This window comes from Macrobrachium rosenbergii, chromosome 12 (assembly GCF_040412425.1).
Source record: "Macrobrachium rosenbergii isolate ZJJX-2024 chromosome 12, ASM4041242v1, whole genome shotgun sequence".
Lineage (NCBI taxonomy): Eukaryota > Metazoa > Arthropoda > Malacostraca > Decapoda > Palaemonidae > Macrobrachium > Macrobrachium rosenbergii.
In genome coordinates, this window is record NC_089752.1 from 111,114,623 (window position 1) to 111,139,352 (window position 24,730).

At 36.7% G+C, this 24,730-nt stretch overlaps 1 protein-coding gene across 5 annotated transcripts in view; it reads left to right on the plus strand.

The window, feature by feature from the left end:
• foxo (forkhead box, sub-group O) overlaps positions 1–24,730 on the plus strand; it is a 580,500-nt gene that overhangs the window by 173,298 nt on the left and 382,472 nt on the right. Inside the window, exon 2 of one of the 5 annotated variants that reach the window (XM_067112737.1) lies at positions 23,469–23,512. The exons of the other annotated variants lie outside the window; for them this stretch is intronic. Within the exon in view, the coding sequence (XP_066968838.1) occupies positions 23,489–23,512 (24 nt within the window). The 5' untranslated portion in view covers positions 23,469–23,488. The remainder of the gene's footprint in view (positions 1–23,468; positions 23,513–24,730) is intronic. 5 annotated transcript variants of the gene reach the window in all.

Genomic DNA, 24,730 nt, shown 5'->3' on the forward strand with positions numbered 1-24,730 from the left:
CTACTTAGCTGTTATTAATACAATAGTATTTTTCTCAAGTTTGAAAATTTTAACTTAACAATTTAAAAATTTAAGAATTTCTATGCCCGGTTATCGTTGTGTATGTTAGAGTATAAAATATATTTAAAAATATAGAAAACTATATAATTGCTGTAACGCGGTTCAGATTTTTCTACACCTCATTGAGATTAGGATAGTTTTAATTAGAGCGGAGTCTGATATGATAACACTTTTTCGTCGTGCCTGTGTCATTGTGGCTAATCCCCTGTCTGAACATTTGACAGGAGATGCCAGGGGTATCGCGCGTTTAATTGCCGCGCACCTGTCAGGCTGCAAGCTCTCACCTGCCCTAATCGCTCACGTGTTTTAAAAATGGAAAGAGTAAATGTTAATTTGGAGTCTGAGAATGGTCGGTCGTAATGGGTTTTATGCAATGTTTTAGGCAGTGCAAAAGTTGTTAGTACTTAATAGCGATTACACGGTACATAAAGTCTACATTACACGTGAATTATGTTCATTGCACGTGGCTAACGTGTAGCCAGGCTGATTGGTGTAATGCCTTTTCTGAGATCTTTGCACTCAGTTTTTTAATGGGAAGTGATAATGCTGATCAGAATACTCTGTTATTCGACTTTGTAGTTCGTTGAATTATTCTCATAATTATTTTTACGTTTCTGATTAAAAATTAACGAAGTAATTGTGCATTAGGCAAAATGTTGTTTATCCAACTCCTGTGCTCTCTCTCTCTCTCTCTCTCTCTCTCTCTCTCTCTCTCTCTCTAGATTGTTTTTCTCTCGTGCACAATTATGCTGTTACTTCGTCGGTCCTTTTAATGTGCCGTCCTCAAACCTGTGTCGTTATCACTCAGTATAACGTGATGTTATTTGGCGCCAAGCATGTCGTTAGTGTTGGGCCGAAAGCTTGGCATCTGCATTGTCATTAAGCTCAGTTGTACCTGATCTTGGCGCCAGCCGGTACTGCGGAGGAGGGCCCCGCATTGTGCTTTCTGGCGCCAGCGTTCAACAGGTTGAGTGATGTGGTCAGCCCTGATGAAAGTTCCACCTCCGGTGCCCTGACAAATGTCCTGGTGGGAACTGTCAGGAAGTTGGTGGATTTCTGGCGTTGTTAGTACTATAGTTCTTTTGTCCGTCTTTTCAATGTTTTTATCGTTGATAGTTCTGGTTTCCTTATTCGTAGGCTATTGTTTTGCCCGATGCTTTTTTTTTTTTTTTTTTTGTGTGAGATGACTTTTTTCCCCCTTTCGTTCATTTTAGTTATGCCATGTAGCTTAGGGTAAAGACAGTGAGTTATATTTTTGTTTTCTTTTTTTAAAGTCTGTGAGGAACATTATAATTCTCCAGGTGCTTTTTTCCCTTTATTTTTGTGTATTATAACATTCTTTTCTTTTGCTTTCATTTTAGTCATACCACTGTAGCTTAGAGTAAAGAAAGCGAGTTACATTTTTGCTTTCTTTATTTTCACTCTATGAGGAACATTACTCGAAGAGAAGCGTTACATTTAGACTGAGCAGCATTTTTGTGTGAAAGTTCTGACCCAAAAATTCTAAACCTTGAGTAATCTAGCCTGCTGGCACCCGCACAGAAGACCAAACGGACCAGTGCCAGTGCTGGACGAAGTGTGCTTATTCTGTTATGCGTATTTAAGTGCTAATCGATATTTTATTTTATTTTATTTCCGTTTCTTAATGCCTTTCTTCCCTGAGGCTTTTCTTATAAATAAAAGAAATTTCCAAGAATGTTTTCAGTTTTAGGTATCAGTTCAGAATTGTTTTAACTATCTTGCAGTTAAATTTTTTTTTCTAAAATCGGAGTCTTAGCCTTGTAGACTATTTAATATATTTTGATAATCTTTTTAGCCCTTGGATTTTCCTCAGTGAAGAGAACTTTATACGTATGTGGTATTATTTCAGAAGGCTAATAGGCAGTTAATTGTTATATACTAACAGTTATGACTATAATGCCCCGTGGTTAACACTTAATAATGCCCCGTGGTTATCACTTAATAATGCAGTAGTTGACAAGTGCTTTCTCACACAAGAATAAAACTTTAAACTTCACACTTAAGGCTGGGTACTTGATTTCTTACTAGACTGCGCCTTTAGGGACTGGCCTGCCAGTGAAATTGTGTGCAAGAGTACTCCTAATAATATCGAGGAACTGTACTTCGAAAACCCCGTGTTTCCTCAAAGCACCTTATGACCTAAAAGTTCCAGATTCTGATCCCTTTGCCAAAATTGTTTGATCGAACTGGGTGTGTGTGTGTGTGTGTGTGTGTGTGTGTGTGTGTGTGTGTGTGTGTGTGTGTGTAGTAACAGCCTTGCAAGCCTTCTTTAGACCCAGAAACTGTACAGTGAAATGGAGATAAAATTAAAGATAATTTAAAGCATGAGGTTGAGTTTGCGACAGGAATAATACTTTTTTTTCCCCTAGGGCTTCAGGACTAGAGCCACGTGTAGACCAGATAACGATATTGCTCAAACAGGTTCTCTTGATGTCCCAGATTTGGTCGGGGGCCAAAGTCCTTGTCATCCGCAGGGCTTCCTTGAAAAAAAAAAAAAAAAAAAAAATTATTGCTAAAAAAAGCTAAGAAGCACACGTTGAGTTTTGGGTTAAAGCACAAGGAGTCTTTCCCTTGGAGAAACTTGACCGAGGCCAGGTTAATCGCTCGTGCTGGTTTTAGCTAATAGCATGGACGCATTGCCAGTTGCATCATCAGAATAAAAGAAGTCTATTTTATCATGTCACCTCCAATGTATTTATGGTATTTCATCCCTCCAAGTAAAGATTCCAGCTAGGTCTGACAAAGTCATTTTGTCCAATGAATTTCTTGATTCTAAGCTGGCTTTTCATAACTTGCAGAGTGGAAGGGCGTCGACGATAAACATTTTATTTTTTATGAGAAGGTTTTTGCTTGATCTTAGACCTTGGATAATTTTTTTTCATCATCTCAGGGGTGACAGTTTTCCCTCCAGTGGGTTTGGACCACAGATATAGTACTCTATTACTACTCCAGGTTAAACGGTTGTATTAGTGCCGTCAGCGCACCTCACACGGTGCAATGTCAGCATTACTAAAGTGTGTTTCCTTGGTCCTTCTGGCCCCTAGTTGCAGTGACTTTTAAGGCCTTACTTTACCTTCACCTCCGCTTCCTTTCTTCTGTCTTACTGTCCCAGCCTTTCTATAAGTCTGTTCAACAGTCTAAGATCGCTAGGGTGGGGCCAGGAAAAGAATACAGCGGTGCCAGATCTATTTATCCTTTTAAATCTCACCCTCGAGGTTAATCCGTTGTTTATGGCTTTACCTGAGATCTGTCATTTACTGTACTTGTTTTCTAAAGAAACCACGAGTAAATTTGGGTTGTTCTTAAAGATTTTCCTTTCTTTGTGTGCCTTTTGGAAATAATAATCATAGTCCTTATAATAATACCATTATGTGTTTAATGCATTAGCACCCTTAAAATTTGTGTGGGTGATTCGGCAGGAATGGCTTTTTGAGCCATTTGAGTATTGTCCATATTCCATATTAGCATTTATTTATGGTTACACGTGACTGTATTTTTTCAGTACCCCTGCAAGTTAAATAAGCTACTTATCATTTAGGAGAGAAAAATAAATTACCATTAATTATAGGGCCCCCTTGTTGTTTCTTTATTATGAAATATTTTAAAATGTTAACAGTTTACTCGACCTGGGAGTAAAGATGTTGGCTGTGGGGAGATTTGATCCGCTTTGGCTATCCCTTCAAGGGCTATCAATACTGTCCAGTGACTGGCTGCTTGAGGTGACCACCGTTTTTATTGTTTCAGATCGAGTTGGCCATTTAAATGCCCCCCCGCTGACCACGTGTCAGGGAAACTGAGGTTTGGCAGCGGCGGTCAAAAATTATGCCATGTCTCTTTGTTTTTATGAAGATAAATGAGGCTTGTACTGCAAATATGCGAAGCCAAATATGTTTCGAAATGTTATTTTAAATGAATAACATTTCTTTTTTTCAATTTCACTTGAACAAGCTCTAACAAGGCAAAACTTTCATTCATAACGAGACGTTTGACACCGCTGGATTATTTTCCTGGCCCCACCTAGCGATCTTAGAATGTTGAACAGACTTTCATAAGCATTACTTCTTGGTGCAGTTTGTCCTTGTACTTCATATTCATTGATTTTGTCGATCGTTTTATTTCGATATCCAGCCATTCCAGCTCTCCCTTTTCACCGTCTTAGCGCTGAATTGCCGGGAGTTCCCCAGTTCTAGGCTTTTTTTCAACCATTAAATGAGTACATTTGTAATGCTGAAGTTGGCTGTTCTTTTTCAAATTTGAGTCTTTTCATTTGATTTCATGGATATTTGTAAGTAGCGAAGAAAACCTTTTGGGTTGCGAGCTTCTATTTCCGTTATGAAAAACCATTGCTGACACCCATTTGATAACGAAATTCCTGACTGAGAACGGATCAGTAGTATCTTATATACATACATACATACATATACATATATATATATATATATATATATATATATATATATATATATATATATATATATATATATATATATATATATATATATATACATAGTCTTGTCTTGCTGTGCTAGGTGCTTTTCTTACCAATTGGCCTTCGGGGAGGCTGACGTGCTGATGATCTTTTGGCATCATCGGAAACTTTTTTAAAACTATTTACAGTTATAACGGGCCACGGATAAGCCCCAAGAGATAGAAACGTGAGAGACATCAATATGCATCGAAGCATCTTGGCAAAAGTTGTCGCATCATCGAACGGCTCAGACTTTTCCCTTATATCAGATTCCTTCCTGAGCCAATTTAAATCTCGCAACTACCCCATAACGAAGCACTCGAGGTGTTTTTTCAGCGCCCCCGCATGTCCAGGTGATCTTAATTACTAGACGAACTGCGGGAGACGATCTTGAAAGTTTAGGAAAGACTTAAGAGGATACCGGGGATCTTACTCGAGGCTGCGATTTCGTTTCTTGTATCTATGGATGGCGACTCTAGGCGAAATTTAAAACTGGATATGAGTGTGGCCATGTATACTGTTTGTTTTATATCCATGTATGCTGGTAAGCATGAGCTCATTGTAGGAAATCATGCAAGCACGTATATGTTCACTGGTTTTATTGGTAAATAGGGTATATATTCACTGGTTTTAATGGTAAATAGGGTATATATTCACTGGTTTTAATGGTAAATAGGGTATTATATTCTCTGGTTTTAATGGGAAATAGGATGATGCGAAGGTGTCATTAAACAAGTTTTATGTATTCTCGTTACATTGACGTGAGTGATGTACCACCGTAGGTAACAAAAAATTTTTTATTTGGGGGTCGATTTACTATTGAAAACTATTTGTACCGTATTTTATCGCATTTTAGGTCACTTACTTTAGAAATGGTCGGTTAGAGTACGCGATTTTCTTCTTTTATTTTATTTCTCATTTGCTTGAAATGGATCAGTAGAGTAAATATCCAATGGATGTAGACTTCGTTCGATTGTGGAATGAATTGGAATCGTTTACCATAATTATTTCTTATTTTTTCATCAGGTTTCAGGATGCTTCTCATAACCGAGGTAACAAGTTACACGGAGTAATACGCGATTTTTTCCTGTTCAAAAAGGAATACGAAAATTGTCATTAATCACGATGAATTATATGAATTAACGCTGGATTTAAAGTAAGTAGCCGTAATGCGATTTGCTCTAAGCTGATCACGCTTTCGGTATTAGACAGAAGAGAGTTGAAGTCTGGCTTCTGGTTGGAAGCGGTTAATGCCAAGTTTTTTTTTATTTTTCTTGGATTTCGAAATTCTCTCTCTCTCTCTCTCTCTCTCTCTCTCTCTCTCTCTCTCTCTCTCTCTCTCTCTCTCTCTCTCATATCTTATTAAATTTCCATCAAACAATTCTGCTTCTGCGTTTCTGCCTAAATTTTATTTTATTGCTTTTATTGTTGGATCTCTCACTGGTGAGTGTCGAAGGTTCTTTCTTAGTCATGCCGATTGGTAGTGCGTCTCATTTTTTTATATTTATTTTCATCCTCTCTCATTCTGTTGCCTTTCTTCCTTTTCTCGTTCTCGCATTTTCTCCCTGCATTTCTCTCTCCTTTTTACTTTCATTTTATTTTTCTTCTCTTTCTCCTTTCGTGAATTTTGATTTAGTTTTATTTTATTATGATTTCCCTCTGGTCTGGTTTCTTTCCTTTGCTTTCTTAAACATTATCATCTGTGCTTTTATTTTCTTCTTATCATCATCCTTTTGTTTCCGTTTATTCTGTTTTCTCTTGCAGTTTCCTCTCCTTTTTTCCGCTGTTTAATTGCTTGTTCTCACTTCTGTTTCTCTCGTTTCATTTGCTTTTGTTTCCTTTTTCCATTATCTCTTAGTTTTATCTTTCGTTTCTCTTCTCGTTTTCTTTCCGTAGCGTCTGTTCTTTTGATTATCTCCGTATTCTCCCTATGTTTCATTTATGTGATCTCCGTCCTGTTTTATATCTAAATTTCTCTTGTATTCATGTTTTCTCTCTCTCTCTCTCTCTCTCTCTCTCTCTCTCTCTCTCTCTCTCTCTCTGTTGCTTGTCCTCTGTTTTTGTTGTCTTTCTCCTTTCCGTATGCTGTAGATTTTGCATACTCCTATTTGACTTTCATTTCTTTTCATCCCGTGTTTTGTATTTCCGTTGTTCCGTTATATTTGTTTCTTTATGATTAATAACACTTTTCTCGCTTTTTTATTAATTACGTAGCTTTTGCTTTGTGTAAATTACCTCGGAAACCCTTCCAACGTTTGTTGTTCCATTTCTTTTCTCACTTTATCTTTTATTCCGTATTCTTTTTCGGGAGCTTAGTTTTAAATTTTACACTTCGCTATCTGTTCTTCGATTCTCATTCTTTTAATTCTTTAAAGCTTCAAATCTCATTCTTTTAATTCTTTATTTCCTTTATTGCTTTTTTCCTTTTCGTTTTTTTTTATTTTTCCCCCATCTTTTCCTGTTTTGTTGTAGTTCCCTATTTTATTTTCACGTCTTTTTCCTCCTGTGCTCAGGAGGAGAAAAACCTAAGTACTGTTCTTTTCCTGTATCTAACCTTGCTTTTTCCTCATTGCGGTTGTCCTCTCACCTCTCTCCCCGTTTTCCTCTATATTTTCTGCTTTTCATCTTTGCTTCGCTCTTTCTATTCAGAATGTTTCTTTTTTTATTATACTTCATGTTATTTTGTTCTGTCACAAACGTTACGTTTCCTGTCCCTTATGCCATCGGTAATAAACATAGACCTTGATGATGTTAATTTAATTTCATCTACATTGTATCGTCTAAGAAAACCTTTCTCCTTGCGATTTTAGTTTAATTTTAGCGAAGGTTCGAACTTTTTTTTATTTAAACCGACCGGAATTGGATGCGTAATGATCCGAATGACAAATCGTTACAAATTTTCATTCTTTTGGTAAAGTTTTGCGTTTGAATAAACTTGTATGTACACACACACATATATGTATATGATATATATATATATATATATATATATATATATATATATATATATATATATATATATATATATATATATATATATATATATTGTATGAGGAAATGGAGCTGTTTGATTTGGCCTGATTCTTTATATCTGTGGTGCTTGCACAGACGTCTTGCGAGAATGCAGAAGAATTCGGATGCGGACGTAGATCACTCGGGAGATTTCAATGTCTGGCGCTGTTTTCTCTGTGTACGGAGTCAATCTTGAGGAAAGGCGTGAGGATTAGCCGCCGTTCCGACGCAGCCGTCAATTATTGGTCATGTCTGCTGGGTTGGAAAGAGGGCAAATACTACGTCGAGATTTTACGAAATTGCATTTCCTCTCAATTGACTGCCTGTTTAGACTTGGCCATGTCTGCTGATTTTACCAGTACTTGCTGTCGCCGTTTTTTTTATTGGCGCCAAAGGAATTGTTTATGAATATTTTTTGTTTCCTCGTACAAGATGAATTTGGTGATATTTTTAGAGTGGAATTATGATAAGCCTGAATTATATTTTTTTTTATGTATAGGTCCTTGAACGCAGTTCTTGAAAATGTGCGCGAACAAGTATCAACTAATTAGCTTCCGTATACAAGTCAGTTGTAAAGCAAGGCTGTACATTCGGATTTGGTTTGACAATGCGTTTTATTCAGTGGGTCAGTCTCGCGCCTGGAATCAATCCATTATTGATAAAGTTGCTTGACTATATATTTCCATTAGCACTGATCAGATTTAGATTAATTTATATCTCAGTTTTATATTTCCTGTGTCTTTTAGAATAAAACTTTTGAGACGTTTTAGGATTTTGTTTGATAATAGCGAAGGAAAGACTGTAGTTTGTTATTTCTTTACACTCCTAACTTACTCGTAAAACTGTTATCCTGCAAATTTCTGTAGATCTCAAGTAATTTCAGGAGTAAAGTAAATTGGTGTCACTGGAGGGATCAAGATATCTCAATGCATGTGTGTTATCACGTGAAGATTTATTTGATTCATTTTGCATATATTTATTTATTTATTTATTTATTTTTTTGCTGTTCAATACATTAATAAAATGACTTAATGCGTAAGTTTTGCGGGGAAAAGTAGATTTTATTTAAAATAGTGACCATATAAAAGCTATCTCTTTACTTAATGATGACACCATGAAATGCATTCGCTTTTGTTGAGAGAGAGAGAGAGAGAGAATGGTAAAAGATAGTAATGTAAGTAAATAGGGTAAGACTAAACTATGTTCCAAGGAATGTTAAGGTCTTTTTCATGTTTATTTCTTTGTTTAAAGCAATTTATCTCGTAGAAGATACAATCACCACTAAAATATACATTATTCATGTGAAGTAGGGACATCTGTACATGTGATAAGTGTTTGGAAAAGATGGCAGTAGTGAAGTGAAGGTTGAACATAGGTATTAATAAAGAAACCCCTTCAGTAAAGGTGCTTCAAGTTAGTTCAAAATCTCATGCACTAGTTGGATTTAAGGGACTACGTATAGGATTTACTTTTAATTTGAAATTGTTTTCTCCATATTGACCCGCCCCCCTTTCTCGTATATCCCTCTCTCTCTCTCTCTCTCTCTCTCTCTCTCTCTCTCTCTCTCTCTCTCTCTCTCTCTCTCTCTACCAACCTCCCCCTAAGCATCTCCCCATCCTACCATCCCTCTTCAATCTGACGACGACAAGAAGGACACTTTGGTGCCAAAAGGTGAGTGCCAAGTCCCATGGTGTAAGTACGTTATCTCTCTCTCTCTCTCTCTCTCTCTCTCTCTCTCTCTCTCTCTCTCTCTCTCGTTAGTAATCCTTGGTACCTAATCCCTTCTTTATCTTCCGACTCGAAACACTTTGGCATTGCACTTACTCCTCTCCGTCGTTTCGTAGGCTCGCGTGTCACCAAATAATTTCTCACGGTCCCTCGATTTTGGCATCCTACCCTACCTTACCTACCCTTCTTATTGTGTCACCATCGGGCATTGTCATTAAAAACACACACACTCTCTCTCTCTCTCTCTCTCTCTCTCTCTCTCTCTCTCTCTCTCTCTCTCAGTGGTATTTAGTTTAACGGAGGTTAAATAGTATCTCTTGATTTGACATACATTTAATTAACATACGTACATTTAAAGTAATTTATTCAGCTATGGCACTTTAGAATACTGAACGGATTTTACAGTTTTTGACATTGTGCATTTATATTCCCGAGATACATTTTGATGGACCACTCTCGAATTTTTTGCGTTATTTTACTGGTTTCAAGGTTGACAGTCTTAGAATTAAAAGAGAAATAAATAAATAAAATTGCTATAATTGTAAATCAATACATGTCACAGATAAGTGGTATGTATTTTGAGTCCTAGGTTCGTAATGGAATCTTTTTTCTTGTATTTTATTATATTTTGATAAAACTCGTGGTACGTGTAGACATTTAGTTGCTTTGTTTTACATATCATTACTGTAGGTAAAACTTCGTTTTTTCTTTACTTGTTTATTACATTGCTGGTGTTATCAGTGTTGTCATGCTATTGGTATAATCATTGTATAAATTGAGAAGTAAGAATGTGTTGTTTTTCTGTGTATGATGTACTGGATACGATATCCTCACAAAAATGGTTTCGTGTTGTTTAAAAATTTTAATATTACCAGACAGTAAAGCATCATTCTGAGAAAAATAAACATTCAGTTGCATTGTGAATTAGGAACAGGGTTAGTGTCTGCAAATATGTGGACTGTCCTTAAACCTGTACATTTTTTTCATTGACCATTTGGCGTTAATACGGTTCGGTAACCTTGGCTTCGGTTTTCCTGTAACACACAGGGGTGTTTTTTACCGTTTGGTGAAACAGCCTTGCTTGTAGTACGCACTCACACAAATTATAGATATATTTTATGTTTATAGTGCTTGTTAATGTTATATACTGTTTGTTTATATACATGTTTGTATATATTTATTTATATATATATATATATATATATATATATATATATATATAATATATATAATATATATATATATGTATATATATATATATATATATATATATATATATATATATATATATATATATATATATATATATATATATTTAGTGTGTGTGTTTGTGTGCGCTGTGCTTCGAGGTCACTGGTTGATGTGTGAGGCGAAATATTTTTGAGTGATGACCAAGTACCACATTTCTTTATCAGCGAATGCTACACAGGTGCATAAAATCCTTTGTTTGAAGCTGAAATTCTGTGCGAGTAACGGTTGGTTATTCAGTAGGCGCTCATTACGGGCGTAGACTAGAGACGTTATTTTAAAAACCGAACCTTGGATGCGTTAATAGTCGAATCGATGAGAGCGGCGTCGTCATATTTACAAACGGAGGAAAAAATGGCGAAAGGATTACACATCGTTTGATAGCAAATCATCAATCCTATTGAAAACAAATGATAAATCCTAGAGCACACCATTAACAGGTGGCTAGCAATTAATCCCCACCGCTTGGGATTCCTTCCCATAACATATGTACGCACACACACATACACACTGGCGAGAGAGAGAGAGAGAGAGAGAGAGAGAGAGAGAGAGAGAGACTAATTTCCGAAAATCCATGTTGCGCATTTCGCCGATCCTTTTGCAACATTTACAGACGGGCGGGCGAGGTAAAAGCCATTGAAAATGCCATGAGAATCCCCGAAATCCGGTTAAAAAGTCCGCCATAAGAGGATAAATTGGGGCATTTCGGTTTAAAAACGCTAGTCTCGGCGGGCCTAGGTTGGCTATCCTCCCCACCCCTCCCAAAAGCCTCATCATCATCCCCCCCTTCCTCCCACCCCTGCCGTCTCCCCAACTCCTCCTTCACCTGTTACCCACCCCTTTGCTACTATTGTTGATAATACTCTCTCTCTCTCTCTCTCTCTCTCTCTCTCTCTCTCTCTTCCGGTTGATTATTGTTAATGTGGTCGGAAATACTTTGCAAGGCACCTGTTATACATCACTCTAGATTGTGTGCACCATTGAAAAAACAAATGGAAGTAATGGATTTAACAAAGTATTTTTTTCTAATTTAGTTAGAGATTAATTTTGTGACTTAGTGTGATTATGAGTACAATCTCCTTATTCTTTCTTGGGAGAGCGCAGTATTTGCGTAGAGTTTTTTTTTTTTCATCAGTAACAAAGCTATGTTGTTGCAGAGTACGTTCAGTGAAATATTGCATAAGACTGACTATGAGCAAAGGCCGTTAACATTGTGCCGAGTTATACTTGGTCCGATGTTTGCAATTTTTTTTTTACTTTTTTGTTATTATTACAAATGTTTATGGATTTCATTTAAAACGTTTGAGAAAATAACTTTTATTGACATTATCATTCATAAAGGGAGCGTAGATGTAATCTTTTGAGTGAAAGATGCGAGGAAAACAAAGTAAGAGCTGAAGAAAGTCAGAAAAAGTGTCTGGGTTTTGTAGTTACGATATCACTTAAGAAAAGTTTGAAACCGTGGACATTGTGGAACTTTCACGCTTTGTAGGGCATCTCCTCCACTGGGATTTCCACTTGGACTGGGAGAGGAATGCACGGTTGAGTGCATAAAGGAAAGTGAAGCAGAATATAAAGAACAAATAAATGAATGGAAATAAAAATTGTAATAATTAAAATGATTTCCATGTTAACCATTCAAACACATTATTCCCTTTGTGGAACTTGGATAACTCACTTTTGAAATCAAACGGAAATATGTAAAAAAAAAAATTACAATATCAAACTCCCTGGAAAGAAGCAATCTCTGATCAGGGTATGTAGGCATAGAGTGTTTTGGTGGTGCAGCTTAGTCCAGGACTTCGCGATGCTGGTGATGAAATCAGCTCCATGCTCAAGGCAGCGTTGTTGGTCGTGTTTGCTGTCAATCCCTGATTTCAGAGTTGATGAATTGTAGCAGGTAGTATGAAGTCGATTCTTCCAGTAAATGATTTCAACGTTGTGAAAACTGCTGACACGTCACATTCGTCCTCCTTTTCTGTTAATATCGTCCCTTTTTTTCAAGTTGATTGTTCTCTTGGAGACAAAAATGTATAGGTTAGTTGCTTTTGTCGGTAATTTGCAATCCATTTTGACATATCTCTCGTGATCATTGAAAGATTGACGGTATTGGTTATGCCAGTAATCGTATATTTGAGGCGACATGGTAAAAGGGCAAGGAGTTCCGAAGCTGACTGCATTATTTTATTAAGAAAAAATCTTTTATATCACGAATATCTTCATGGAAAATAAACGCCAACGTATAACACGGAAAAAAGGCCCAAGTTTCTAACTTTGAATTCACATTGAAGTGAAGTTGTTAACCTTGGAAGATGATTTTGTCACTCAGAAATGAAAGGTGGGTCTCTCTCTCTCTCTCTCTCTCTCTCTCTCTCTCTCTCTCTCTCTCTCTCTCAGGGCCTTGGTAATTTTACATTATATGAATTACTGTTTACTAGTGCTACTCAGTATTATTATTATTATTATTATTATTATTATTATTATTATTATTATTATTATTATTATTATTACTGGAGACCAGTAGAAGACTTCTTAGTCAGCTGAGTGATCCTGATAGCTTTTACATGTGCTAGATGATGCCCCATATTCGGATTTTTTTTTCTTTTTTTCTGACAATTATGGAGATTCTGAGCTTGTAAACACCTAACATTTATAGTATTTATGAGCGGCAAAGGACAGTATTTTAAGATTAAACTCTCTCTCTCTCTCTCTCTCTCTCTCTCTCTCTCTCTCTCTCTCTCTCTCTCTCTCTCTCTCTCTCTCTCTCTCTCTCTTCAGAATCGACGAAACTTGCCTCTTTTTAAATTTACGGCAAACAATTCATCTGCGTTTCTCCTTATATTTTATTTTGTTTTATTTTTTTTACTGGACTTGGATGTTTTTCCTGGTAACTATACCTAAATATAAGTATTATGAAAGCTGACATTATCAAATACAATTCAGGCCCTCTCCGTTGTCCCGTGTCCGTTGTATCCACCGCAGTTTTCGCGCTGCTTTCTTCTCCTCAGGAGAAAAGCGGAGTACGAATGCAGCAGTTCGAGGCTTGAGGTGAATGACGATCCAAGTGGCAGAGAAATCAAGGAAGCGAGAATTCGGGAGGCTTGACCCCACCGAAGGGGTAAATATTCTTCGACCTGTCTTCTCGGCGTTAAACAAAGCTTAGGACAGAGAGGAAACAGGGTCAGGGAGGGGCCTGGAGAAGAGTAGCAGCAGCAGTAGTAGTAGTAGTAGTAGTAGTAGTAGTAGGAGATGGCGCCCAACAAGCGCTGCCAAAAAGAAAAGAAGTGCAAGCAAAATTTTCAAGGTCTGGCATCAACCAGGGCCGGGCAAGTAGCCAAGTGGCGCTGAGACAGTGAGTGTACGAAACTGGTCTCTCATGATGTTGCCAATGCTTACAACCAGAGAGGTGAGGGGAGGAGGGAGAGGGGGTCGAGTTGGTTGGGGGGGGGATCATTTAGGTGAACCTGGTGGGTTTTGAATTGGTCGGGATAAGAAAAGAGGAAGAGAAGTGTTTGGGCTTCGTAATGCATCTGCATCTCTGATCTACATTAACTTCTTTTCTAGATTTCCTTATCTTTTCCTCTGAGTTTTTCTTTATCTCTCCTTTAAGTCTGCTTAATTTCTCTCTCTCTCTCTCTCTCTCTCTCTCTCTCTCTCTCTCTCTCTCTCTCTCTCTCTCTCTCTCTCAGACGTTGCTGGGGGTCACTGGATATCTCAGGTGATGGGCCTTTGGACTTCAAAGATCTTTCCGGGGCTGTGCAGAGGACGAAGAGGGCGTGGTTGACTTTCGGTTGGCTGGTGGGTGGCTGGGTGGGTGAGTTTTATTTTCTGAATATACTCAATTGAATTTTGAGGAGGAGGAGGTGGGTGGAGGGGTGGGGCCTGGGACAGGGGGGGAAGGAAGGCTACGAGAAGAGGGAAAGGAGGGCGAACCGCTAGTTGGTTGTTGCTGGGTGAAGGCTGTATTGCGTTGCCTCTCGCAGCAGCAGCAGCAGCCTGTGTGTGGAGTTTTGTTTATATATTGTAGATATTAAAAGCTTTATCTAGGCCATGGAATGACGACCGTGATGTAACTACTTTTCCATCATGTGTCATTCTTGGCTTATGCTACACTTTATGTTTTAGTATTTTTTTTTCAGTCTTGTATAAAGTAATACATCATCTCCTACCTATGTGTGTATATATATATATATATATATATATATATATATATATATATATATATATATATATATATATATATATATGTGTGTGTGTGTGTGTGTGTGTGTGTGTGTGTGTGTGGAGTTACGAATAGTGAAAGAATAGAGGACAAGATTCTTTTATTCTGGAGACATTCTCAGTGCCTAAGGCTTAGAGTGAAGGTGGAAAATCTTGCGCTTTCCTGTTGGCCATATATACGCTAAATATACTTTATATTTACCACGTTTTGAATGAAATGAGAGAATATATATATATATATATATATATATATATATATATATATATATATATATATATATATATATATATATATGTGTGTGTGTGTGTGTGTGTGTGTATGTATACATATACATACATTCATATATTTTTACTTTCATTCAGGTATCTGTTACACATTTGAAGTACATAATTCTAAAGACGCATCATTATTTCGTAGCATCGTTGGAGAGAGAGAGAGAGAGAGAGAGAGAGAGAGAGAGAGAGAGAGAGAGAGAGAGTGTGTGACGCAACAGTTTGTCCCCGGTTTGATGGACATTGGAGGCCACAGGGGGGCTGACAGTGGAGGGACTGATGGGTGGGGAGGGAGAGATGGCAATAGGGCCAACTTGTATGGGGTGGGGAGGTGTCCGGGATGGTAGCTCGTTAGTGGTCGTAGGCTTTTGGTCCTCCCTACTCAGGCTCAGTCTGTGTGTGTCAGTCTGGTGGCGAGTGGCACGGGTGTCACGTTAGGTGTGACACCTGTCATGGAGGATGTCATGAATGCGCTGTCGTGTCAAGGCCTCTTCATATGGGTCTTTTCATTCCGGACACCGAGAGGAAATGGGATGGGTGGGTGGCTGTATTCCGTGAATGCATATTATTATTATTATTATTATTATTATTATTATTAGTTGTTGTTGTTTTAGAGCCAGGCCATATGGCAATACAGTTACCAGAAATTAAGGTAACTACAGTAGTTATCGGAATTCTATTTTATTATATGTTAAGTATATGCTGGTGACATGCTCTGTTGATACTACCAGTAACAAAGCTGGTATTTCCTTAGCTCTGAACTGGTTCAGAAGAGGAAGAGGATGTTGACACGTAATATGGAGAGAGAGAGAGAGAGAGAGAGAGAGAGAGAGAGAGAGAGAGAGAGAGAGAGAGAGAGAGAAGCGAACAAGATTTCAGAGCCAGGTTTTTTTAACGCGAGTCTATGGGAGATGTTGAATTTAGTAAGAGCGTTTAAGAACAAATTGGGTTCATCGCTTCACCTCAGTACCAAACGACAGACGAGGTTTGACCCGATTATCTCTCTCTCTCTCTCTTTTCTCTCTCTCTCTCTCTCTCTCTCTCTCTCTCTCTCTCTCTCTCTCTCTCGTTTTAGTTTCTGAGATCAGGGAAGTTTCGATTGGTTCCTCTTTCAGGTTAAATGGGAGGGCCTTTCTGTTTCACGCTCACTACCCTTGGTGTATTAACCTGCAGCAACAGCGTAGAATGTCGATTCTGATGTAGAAAAATAATTTGAATCTAGAATAAGATTATATATATATATATATATATATATATATATATATATATATATATATATATATATATATATATATATATATATATGTGTGTGTGTGTGTGTGTAATGTGAGAGAGAGAGAGATTGATTCCTGGAATTAGTGTGAAGATGTAATTTTTTGCTTCCAGATTAATAAATTATGCTTTAATCCTGGGGAACTGTAGCCATTTGATTCTCGGTATTCCATTATCGCTAAATCTGTTCTCAAGAAAGACAACGTGGAGCCTCTCAGACTCGGAATGCTGTAGTAAGAGGAGCAGCAGGAGTGAAACGTGTAATAGTAACTGTTGTGCGATGAGGAGTAGGAGTAGGAGGAGAGGAGGAGTGAGGAGTAAGGAAGACTAGTAGTCTCGTGAAAAAAAAAAGTGGGAGGAGGAAGCCGTGGCGCCTTGTGTAGATAAACTGCCCATCATTAGTTAATATCAACGTTGCCCTCGCCGTTGTATCAGCTTCCAGAACGTCCCCCCTGCACCGGCTGGACGGCCGCGCCAAAGGCAGGGCGTCTGCAAATGAATGTTGTTTTAATGAGGAAAGAATAGTCCTCTGGTTCCATGAAACCTACACAGAACTTTAAATGAAGCGTGAAATTTTGGAAGTAATACGTATTATTTATAAGGCCAAATCAGCATTCACCTCATGAAGGCGGCCGTCGTATACCTGTGTGCATCAAGGTCGGACGGCGCCATTGACATGGTCGGTTTTCCTGTTTTATCCCGACGCGACATGACCCTTACGTCGAAGGGCACGAATTTAAAAGGCCTGCCAGGGACAGCCTGATCTCGTATGTTACCCCACCAGTTCCGTTGATGTGGTGAATGTTAATTATAGCTTTATTATTCTTCTTACATTGTTTTGTTTCCATTTTTCTTTTCGGAGTTTCTCTTCTCCCTCGATTTATTTTCTTTTCTTCTACTTCAAGTTTTCATTCCCGTTTTTGTTGAGGAAAGCCCTTTTTTTATAAAGTTATATAAAAAGAAATTCGATTTCCTTTATAAGGGATTTTATATTTAGATGTGGATGCGTTTTGCAAGTAAATCGGCGCAGTCGAGTTTTCTCTACTGTACAGCGTTTAATGCTGTATGAAACTCTCAAACACGGCCCATGAAATTCTCAGCGACGACCCATGAAACTTTCAGCCACGGCCCGGTGGTGGCCTTTGTTGTTGGCACATGAAGCTGTGCCAGACGCACAATCATGGCTAACTTTAATCTTAAATAAAACAAAAACTACCGAAGCTAGAGGGCTGCAATTCGGTATGTCTGATGATTGGAGGGTGGATGATCAACTCACCAATTTGCAGCCCTCTAGCTTCGGTAGTTTTCAAGATCTGAGGATAGAAAGAAAAAGTGCAGACGTACAGATAAATAGCGATCTCGGTAGAAAACTAAAAGCGGAAGCATCTTGACAGATTTGCTGGTATTTTTTTTTTTTTATTATTATTACCCGCGGAGGTGAGCATTTCCATTCGTTTCGTGCAGAAGTATGTTATAGCGTCACTTCAAGCGTCGGTTTCAGAATGGTTAAGTGCGCCTGTGTTAGATGACGGGGCGTTTTAAAATGCAGCGTGCTGGGCGATCTGCCGTCGATGATAGTTATTTAAGAAGGCCGTGAGATTAAATTCTCTCTCTCTCTCTCTCTCTCTCTCTCTCTCTCTCTCTCTCTCTCTCTCTCTCAGGGGACGTTATCCATCAAATTTTTTTCTTTTGAGGAAGTAATGATTTATATGCCAACTTCAGCTTGCGTTCATTCTCTTTATTCTCTTTATGTCGTTTCGAGTTTTTACTTTATTCTCATCTATTAATTCCATGTATATATATATATGTATATATAAAGTATATATATATATATATATATATATATATATATATATATATATATATATATATATATATATATATATATATATATATATATATATATATATATATATATATATATATATATATATATATATATATAAAGTATATGTTGTACATTATATATGTAATTACATATATATATATATATATATATATATATATATATATATATATATATATATATATATATATATATATATATACCACGACAGAGAGAGAGAGAGAGAGAGAGAGAGAGAGAGAGAGAGGGGAGGGGGGGGGGATTGGCCACAGCAAGGCTTGCTAACCGTATTGAAAAATGGACCTTCATTACTTGGGACGTCGACTCTTTCTATACTTAACTCCGTAGGGAACGGCTGGGTATGATGATGATGCCCTGGGTACAGTCCTATATTTCACCCCACGTTCCAAGTATAGGTTTGAAAGAAAGAAAAAAAAAAAGACATGAAAGGCCGCGTTCCGAACGGCGGAGTTTGCAGTAATTATTCATATAGGAAATTTTATATCGCGTTTACAATATTCTCTTCGGTAAAAACCAAGGCCGAGCTGGCAGGGTCGAACCTGTGTTTTTTGTGGAGCAGGTGAGTCCGTACTTACGCCAATCATTCCTTCAACTTTAAAGTAATAGGAATTGCAAGTTATTGTTTTTACTTTTTTTTTTTTTTTGTATGCATTCGAAGCACCAGACGTGTTTAATGATGCGTTAATCGCATATTTCGTTTTATATTTGAAAGAGGTTTTTACGATAAACCTAAGTAGATGAGCGAGAACAATAATTAATCAGTGTGGGGCTGTTGTGTTAAGGAGAAAATTACGTTGCTGTGTGACTTGTTATAGATGAATTGTTACGTAATGTACACACAAACATATATATTATATCTACGTATATTTATGTATGTATACACATTCATATTTGCATATATATATACTGTATATGTATACATATATATTATATAAATAATATACATTATATATATTTATATTATATATATATATATTATATATATTATATCTAATATATACATGTCTATACAGTATATATAAAATATATACATATATGTATGTATATTATATATATATATATATATATATATATATATATATATTATATATATATATATATATATATATATATATATATATATATATATATAATATACATACATATATGTATATATTTTATATATACTGTATAGACATGTATATATTAGATATAATATATATATATATATATATATATATATATATATATATATATATATATATATATATATATATATATATATATATTATCTATGTTATCTGCATGTTTGTGTGTACTCAGTTACTTACGCTACAAATGGATATATTATTCATTATGAGACCCTTAGATCCCAAATTAAAATTAGTGATGAGTTTCACCGGATCTGAAACCGGTGAAAAGTCAGGAAAAGTTCCTAGTGTTTCAACCCACATTCCTTGAGGAAGGTGAGAGTTAATTTAATCTCATGCATAAATACAAGCATCCTTTGATTTATCTAGATCGTAAATCTTATGACGACCGAGGGAACCTGTTCGTAAGATTGTAAAATCACAGAGCTACTGGCTACAATGGACGAATTCAGTGCGCAACAACGTTTATCTCTCTCTCTCTCTCTCTCTCTCTCTCTCTCTCTCTCTCTCTCTCTCTCTATATATATATATATATATATATATGTGTGTGTGTGTGTGTGTGTGTGTGTGTAAATTATATACATTGTATATATATGTAAATAATGTGTATGTATGTGTATATATATTCACACATATATCTTTCTATCTATATATATATATATCTATATATATATATATATATATATATATATATATATATATATATATATATATATATGTTTATTTAAAATAAAGGAGAGCCTTCGTATGTACAGTAGCGCAGTCTATCCCATTTTTACTTATTTCAGAAAGTCGATGAAATGGGTAGTGTCCTGATGAACTCTAAAAGTCATTTTGGATAATTTCTTTAATTCTTGCTAAGCACTTTGGGCTGCTTTACTGAAATCTACTGCAGTAAACCAGGTGCTCTCACGTGCGTGTTTTACCCGACTTTTGCCCTTTCCAAGCTTGAAGTGTATAACTAAGACCCGTCTTATTTATAGCCTTGTCATTTTTCCCCCGACCTCCATTTGGCTATTATTTCCCCATTTTTTTGTTTTATAGAGCTAAGAACAGCGTTCTCGCCGTTGATGTGCGTTGATAAGGCTCGTGAATACAAGTCATGGAACGGTGAACGCCATGATAATTCCTCGTGTTTGATCTCGCGGTTCGATCAAAGCGCATTTTCCATTTTTTTTTTCTCTTTTCGCTTCAGATCTGCGCTAGCCTCGGTTTGACTGCTTGCATAATACATCTTAAGTCTGAAAATCTCTCTCTCTCTCTCTCTCTCTCTCTCTCTCTCTCTCTCTCTCTCTCTCTCTCTCTCTCTCTCTCTTTCCCCCATGTATCAGAAGTGCATAGCGTAGTAGGAGCTTATGACCAGTTCGTCATAGAGAAGGAGCGATAATTTTGACAATCGCTGTATATGAGGCGCATTTGTGTGTTAACGCGAACCTGGAGATGGATTTATAGCCCAGTATAGCCAAAATAGCAAGGCTGGGATGCTGGCCAACGTGGTTCGACATAGTATTGGCGAGGTCCCCTACTGTCGGGGTTCTACGTTACACACTCCTGTTTTGCTTTTGTCTGCTTCAGGAAGAGGGCCTTCGGAGGAGTCTCTTCGCTTCCTGCTGCTACGGTTCTTTACCTGCCGTCATCGTCGTCTGCGCGCATCTGAAGGAAGATATGCTCTAGGATTATTCCTGGAATTTCTCTCTTAACAAACACACCATACGCACACATACACACACACACACACACACTCGGTTGTTCATGCATGCAGGCATACATACTTACGTCACGTTCCATATTTTCATGATTCAGTTATACATACATATTTATATATATACATATATATATATATATATATATATATATATATATATATATATATACATACACATATATATACATGTGTGTATATATTTATGTGTGTTTTTTGTGTTTATGTATGTATGTGTTATATAATGAAAGATAGCGTGTGTGTGTTCATCATTGTGGAATTATGGATAGCAAGGCCAGTGATGTCAGGTAATCATATGTGTGTGTGTGTGTGTTTGGCTTATAACCTTGAAATTTGAGTTATAAGTGATAAATTGGCTATTGGTCTTGATCTTCCACTACATATATATTTATTTACGATTTGTTTTTTGTATAATTGTTTTCTGTTTTGTTATAATAATTTTTTTTTAGTTCCTGTTGGTTCTCATATTCAGTTTAGACCGTCTACTTAATTTTCTTAGTTCTTATTGTCTCAGTTCCTTTTATCTTTTTATATTTTTTAACTTAATCTTCAAGTCGTCATTCTGAAGCAAGATTGATGATCTTGTTGGGTCATAGTTACAATGTAGACAAGCGAATTATACAGCGCTTCATCACTGAATTAAGATTCTTCAGTAACTGGTTATCACGCTCAGAATTAGTCTTGATGATATTTGTAGCTGCGTAGAAGCTGTTCCTCTTCCAAGACTGGATTACTTACTGCTTTAGACATTTACAAGGAATTTGTCCTTTTTTTTTTTTTCCTTACATGTGCTGCGGTTCAAGCTCGCGGATGACAGACAACAGGGCAATACCTTCGTTTATAAATTAAGCTGTCAATATCCAGGTAGCCATTGATTAAATTCAGACATGCCACCGGGATGTTCTTGCCGACTGAATTAGGAATCAAGATTTGAGAAGTTAGAACGAATATTTTTCTCTTTTATTCTTTTTTTTTTTTAAGAATAAATCTTACAGTTGTTTTTTTAATTGATAGGTAGGTCATTTAATATATTTTATATGAGTAATGAGTTTTTTTTTGGGGACGGGACTGGAGGTACTCTTTTAAAAAAGATCCTGTTCTACTTAACCAGTTAATTGTGAAGGTCATATACATACGATTTGAAGTTACTAGTGAAGTTAGCCTAGTGCTAGATTTTGGCAATGATGCAGACCCCTCTGATCTTTACTGACCAATTTACGTCTTATTTTCTATTGAATGTTTGTTTATTTGTCATCTCGTAATTTATTTTACGTGGTGTCTTCGCAGCTATCGTAGAGTAGTGTCGGTCTTTATTTATTTATGTTTTTATTTTTATTTATTTTGTTTGTATTTTTCCTTGCCATGTTTGACGACTCCTGCGTGAAAGTTCTCGGCGGGTTTGCATATCATTTCCATCTCGCCGAAGACATAATTCTCCTTTTTACGTTCAGTTAGTCTGGGTACGTTCTTGGTCCTCCATTTTCCAAAGTGATATCTTGTCCGGTGTTCATTTGAGAGAGATTTAACTCTTTTTAAGTTGAAAGTTTTCATTTTGATAATTTTATTTTTAAACGTTTGTCTGTGGCCGATGCTTGTTATTACTTATCTTAATCGCTGCCTATTATCGTGTTTTTACTTATGACGATAACAAATAATTCCTCGGTGTCTTGCTTTCACCGCATTCTTGTCAATTGCGTCCCAGCACTCAGGCGGAGTTAATTCCGCGGTCCAGACGATGATGGGTCATCTATTTAGTGGCATTAAGAAGGAAATTGTCGCGCCTTATATAGCGAAAACTTGTTCCAAGTCTTCTCGATGGGCGAGATGAGCCAGTTTGATGAAGAACCGGAGGATGTAGTAACTGCAGCGTTTACGAGGAAGCAGCTTTACTGTTATCTTGTTCGTATATTGTAGTAATTTCGAGGAATTCCATTGTACCCCCAAAAATGGCGTTTAAACTGTTGGGTAATTATCATGCAAGGGGCGTCGTTGCGTTTTGATACTAATTGGTAATGCTACTTCATGTGAGGCCTTTGCTTTTATTGCCTGTTATTTGGGTTATTTTATTTTCGGTTTGAGGGAGTCTGTGAACATGATTAAATTTTATCACTCTCTTCACTTTGTACTTAATTTTCCTTTTTAGCGTGTGTAGCTGTTTGGTTGAAGGAAAAAAAACGTTAAGTTTTGAGTTATTTGTTGTTTAAGCTCTTTCAGTTATTATTATTATTATTATTATTATTATTATTATTATTATTATTATTATTATTATTATTATTATTATTATTATTATTAAAACGGTACAGAATTTTGCTGCCGAATGGTTTAAAGAATTTGTGCCTTCTTGTTACATGTTAAGACTTTTTGTTGTTGTTGGTTATATCAGATTCTTTTCTTTTCTTTCGAAATATTTTTGTCAGTTGTCTCATTTCTATTTCTGTTTTTCAGGTAAGAGTGATATCTTGGCAATGCTGCCTTCAGCCACCAATGCGGTATGTATAACAGTTATAGAATCAAACTACATTACTCTCTCTCTCTCTCTCTCTCTCTCTCTCTCTCTCTCTCTCTCTCTCTGTGCAGTGTTTTCCACGAGCTTTGCCAAGTACTCCCTTATTCCGAAAAATATTCAGTAATTTTGCTAACTAAAACCTGTAGATATATCAGTATTTTCGTTAACAAATATTCCCTCCAAGTTGTCAGAAATATTGTTTCTGCTTGTGGATATTGGGTCGTAAAAGCCTCATCAATGATCTTCAGTCTTAGGTCGATGATCTTGCTTCTGCAGTTATTTGTCCAAAGTAAGTTTTCACAATTAGTGGAGTCGGTATTCCTAAAGTTACTTCTGTTTTTATTTTATTTTGATTTTCCTTTAAGATAATGGGAAAGGAATGGTAGTTTCTTCTTGTGGTTTAGAACTGGAGCTCTCAGAATTTAAACCTGACTTTAAACCTCACATATACTGTAGCAGAGTTACTTGGAAAACGTTCACATGGTGATCACATCAGTATTTTAGTTTTAACTATCCGAGGAGTGCATCACATTTTAATATTTGTTTGTGTATTGATATGTATGTAGATCAGCAGTGTTACATTAAGTAACTGATGCTAATCAACTAAATATTAACTGCACGAATGATAATGATGTACTTTTTAATTTTATTTCTTGTGATTTATTGAGCAAGAAAGTATTTTATAGAGAAGGGATAGTATTATATTATGATTTTTCTTTTGCGTTTTTGTATTTTAGCTCGTGACCTCGCCTTCCTCTTCCCGTTTTCTATGGCGGAGTCGTGCGTACCGCAATGAAGAGAGAGAGAGAGAGAGAGAGAGAGAGAGAGAGAGAAGAGAAAAAGCTACTACCACCTGACTCCTTTAATTTTTGGCGTATTTCTTGGGGTCCTGCTATATTTATGCATCTTTCCCAGCCTCCTTTCCGCCCACCTTTCCTGTTGCCCTCCCATTTGTCAGCGAAGCTTCTCTATTTTACAAGTTTTAATTGGGTTGGAATGAAGCCAAGACTTCCATGTAACGATACTGGGTGCTTCTTCGCTGCTCTTTTCTCTCTCTCTTTCTCTCTCTTTCTCTCTCTCTTTCTTTCTTTCTTTCTTTCTTTCTTTTCCTCCCTGACCTAATGTTTAGAGAAGAAAAAATTAATCTTTGTAATCTGGCATTTTGGATTTTATTATTTTACACATTCAGATTCTGTCTCCC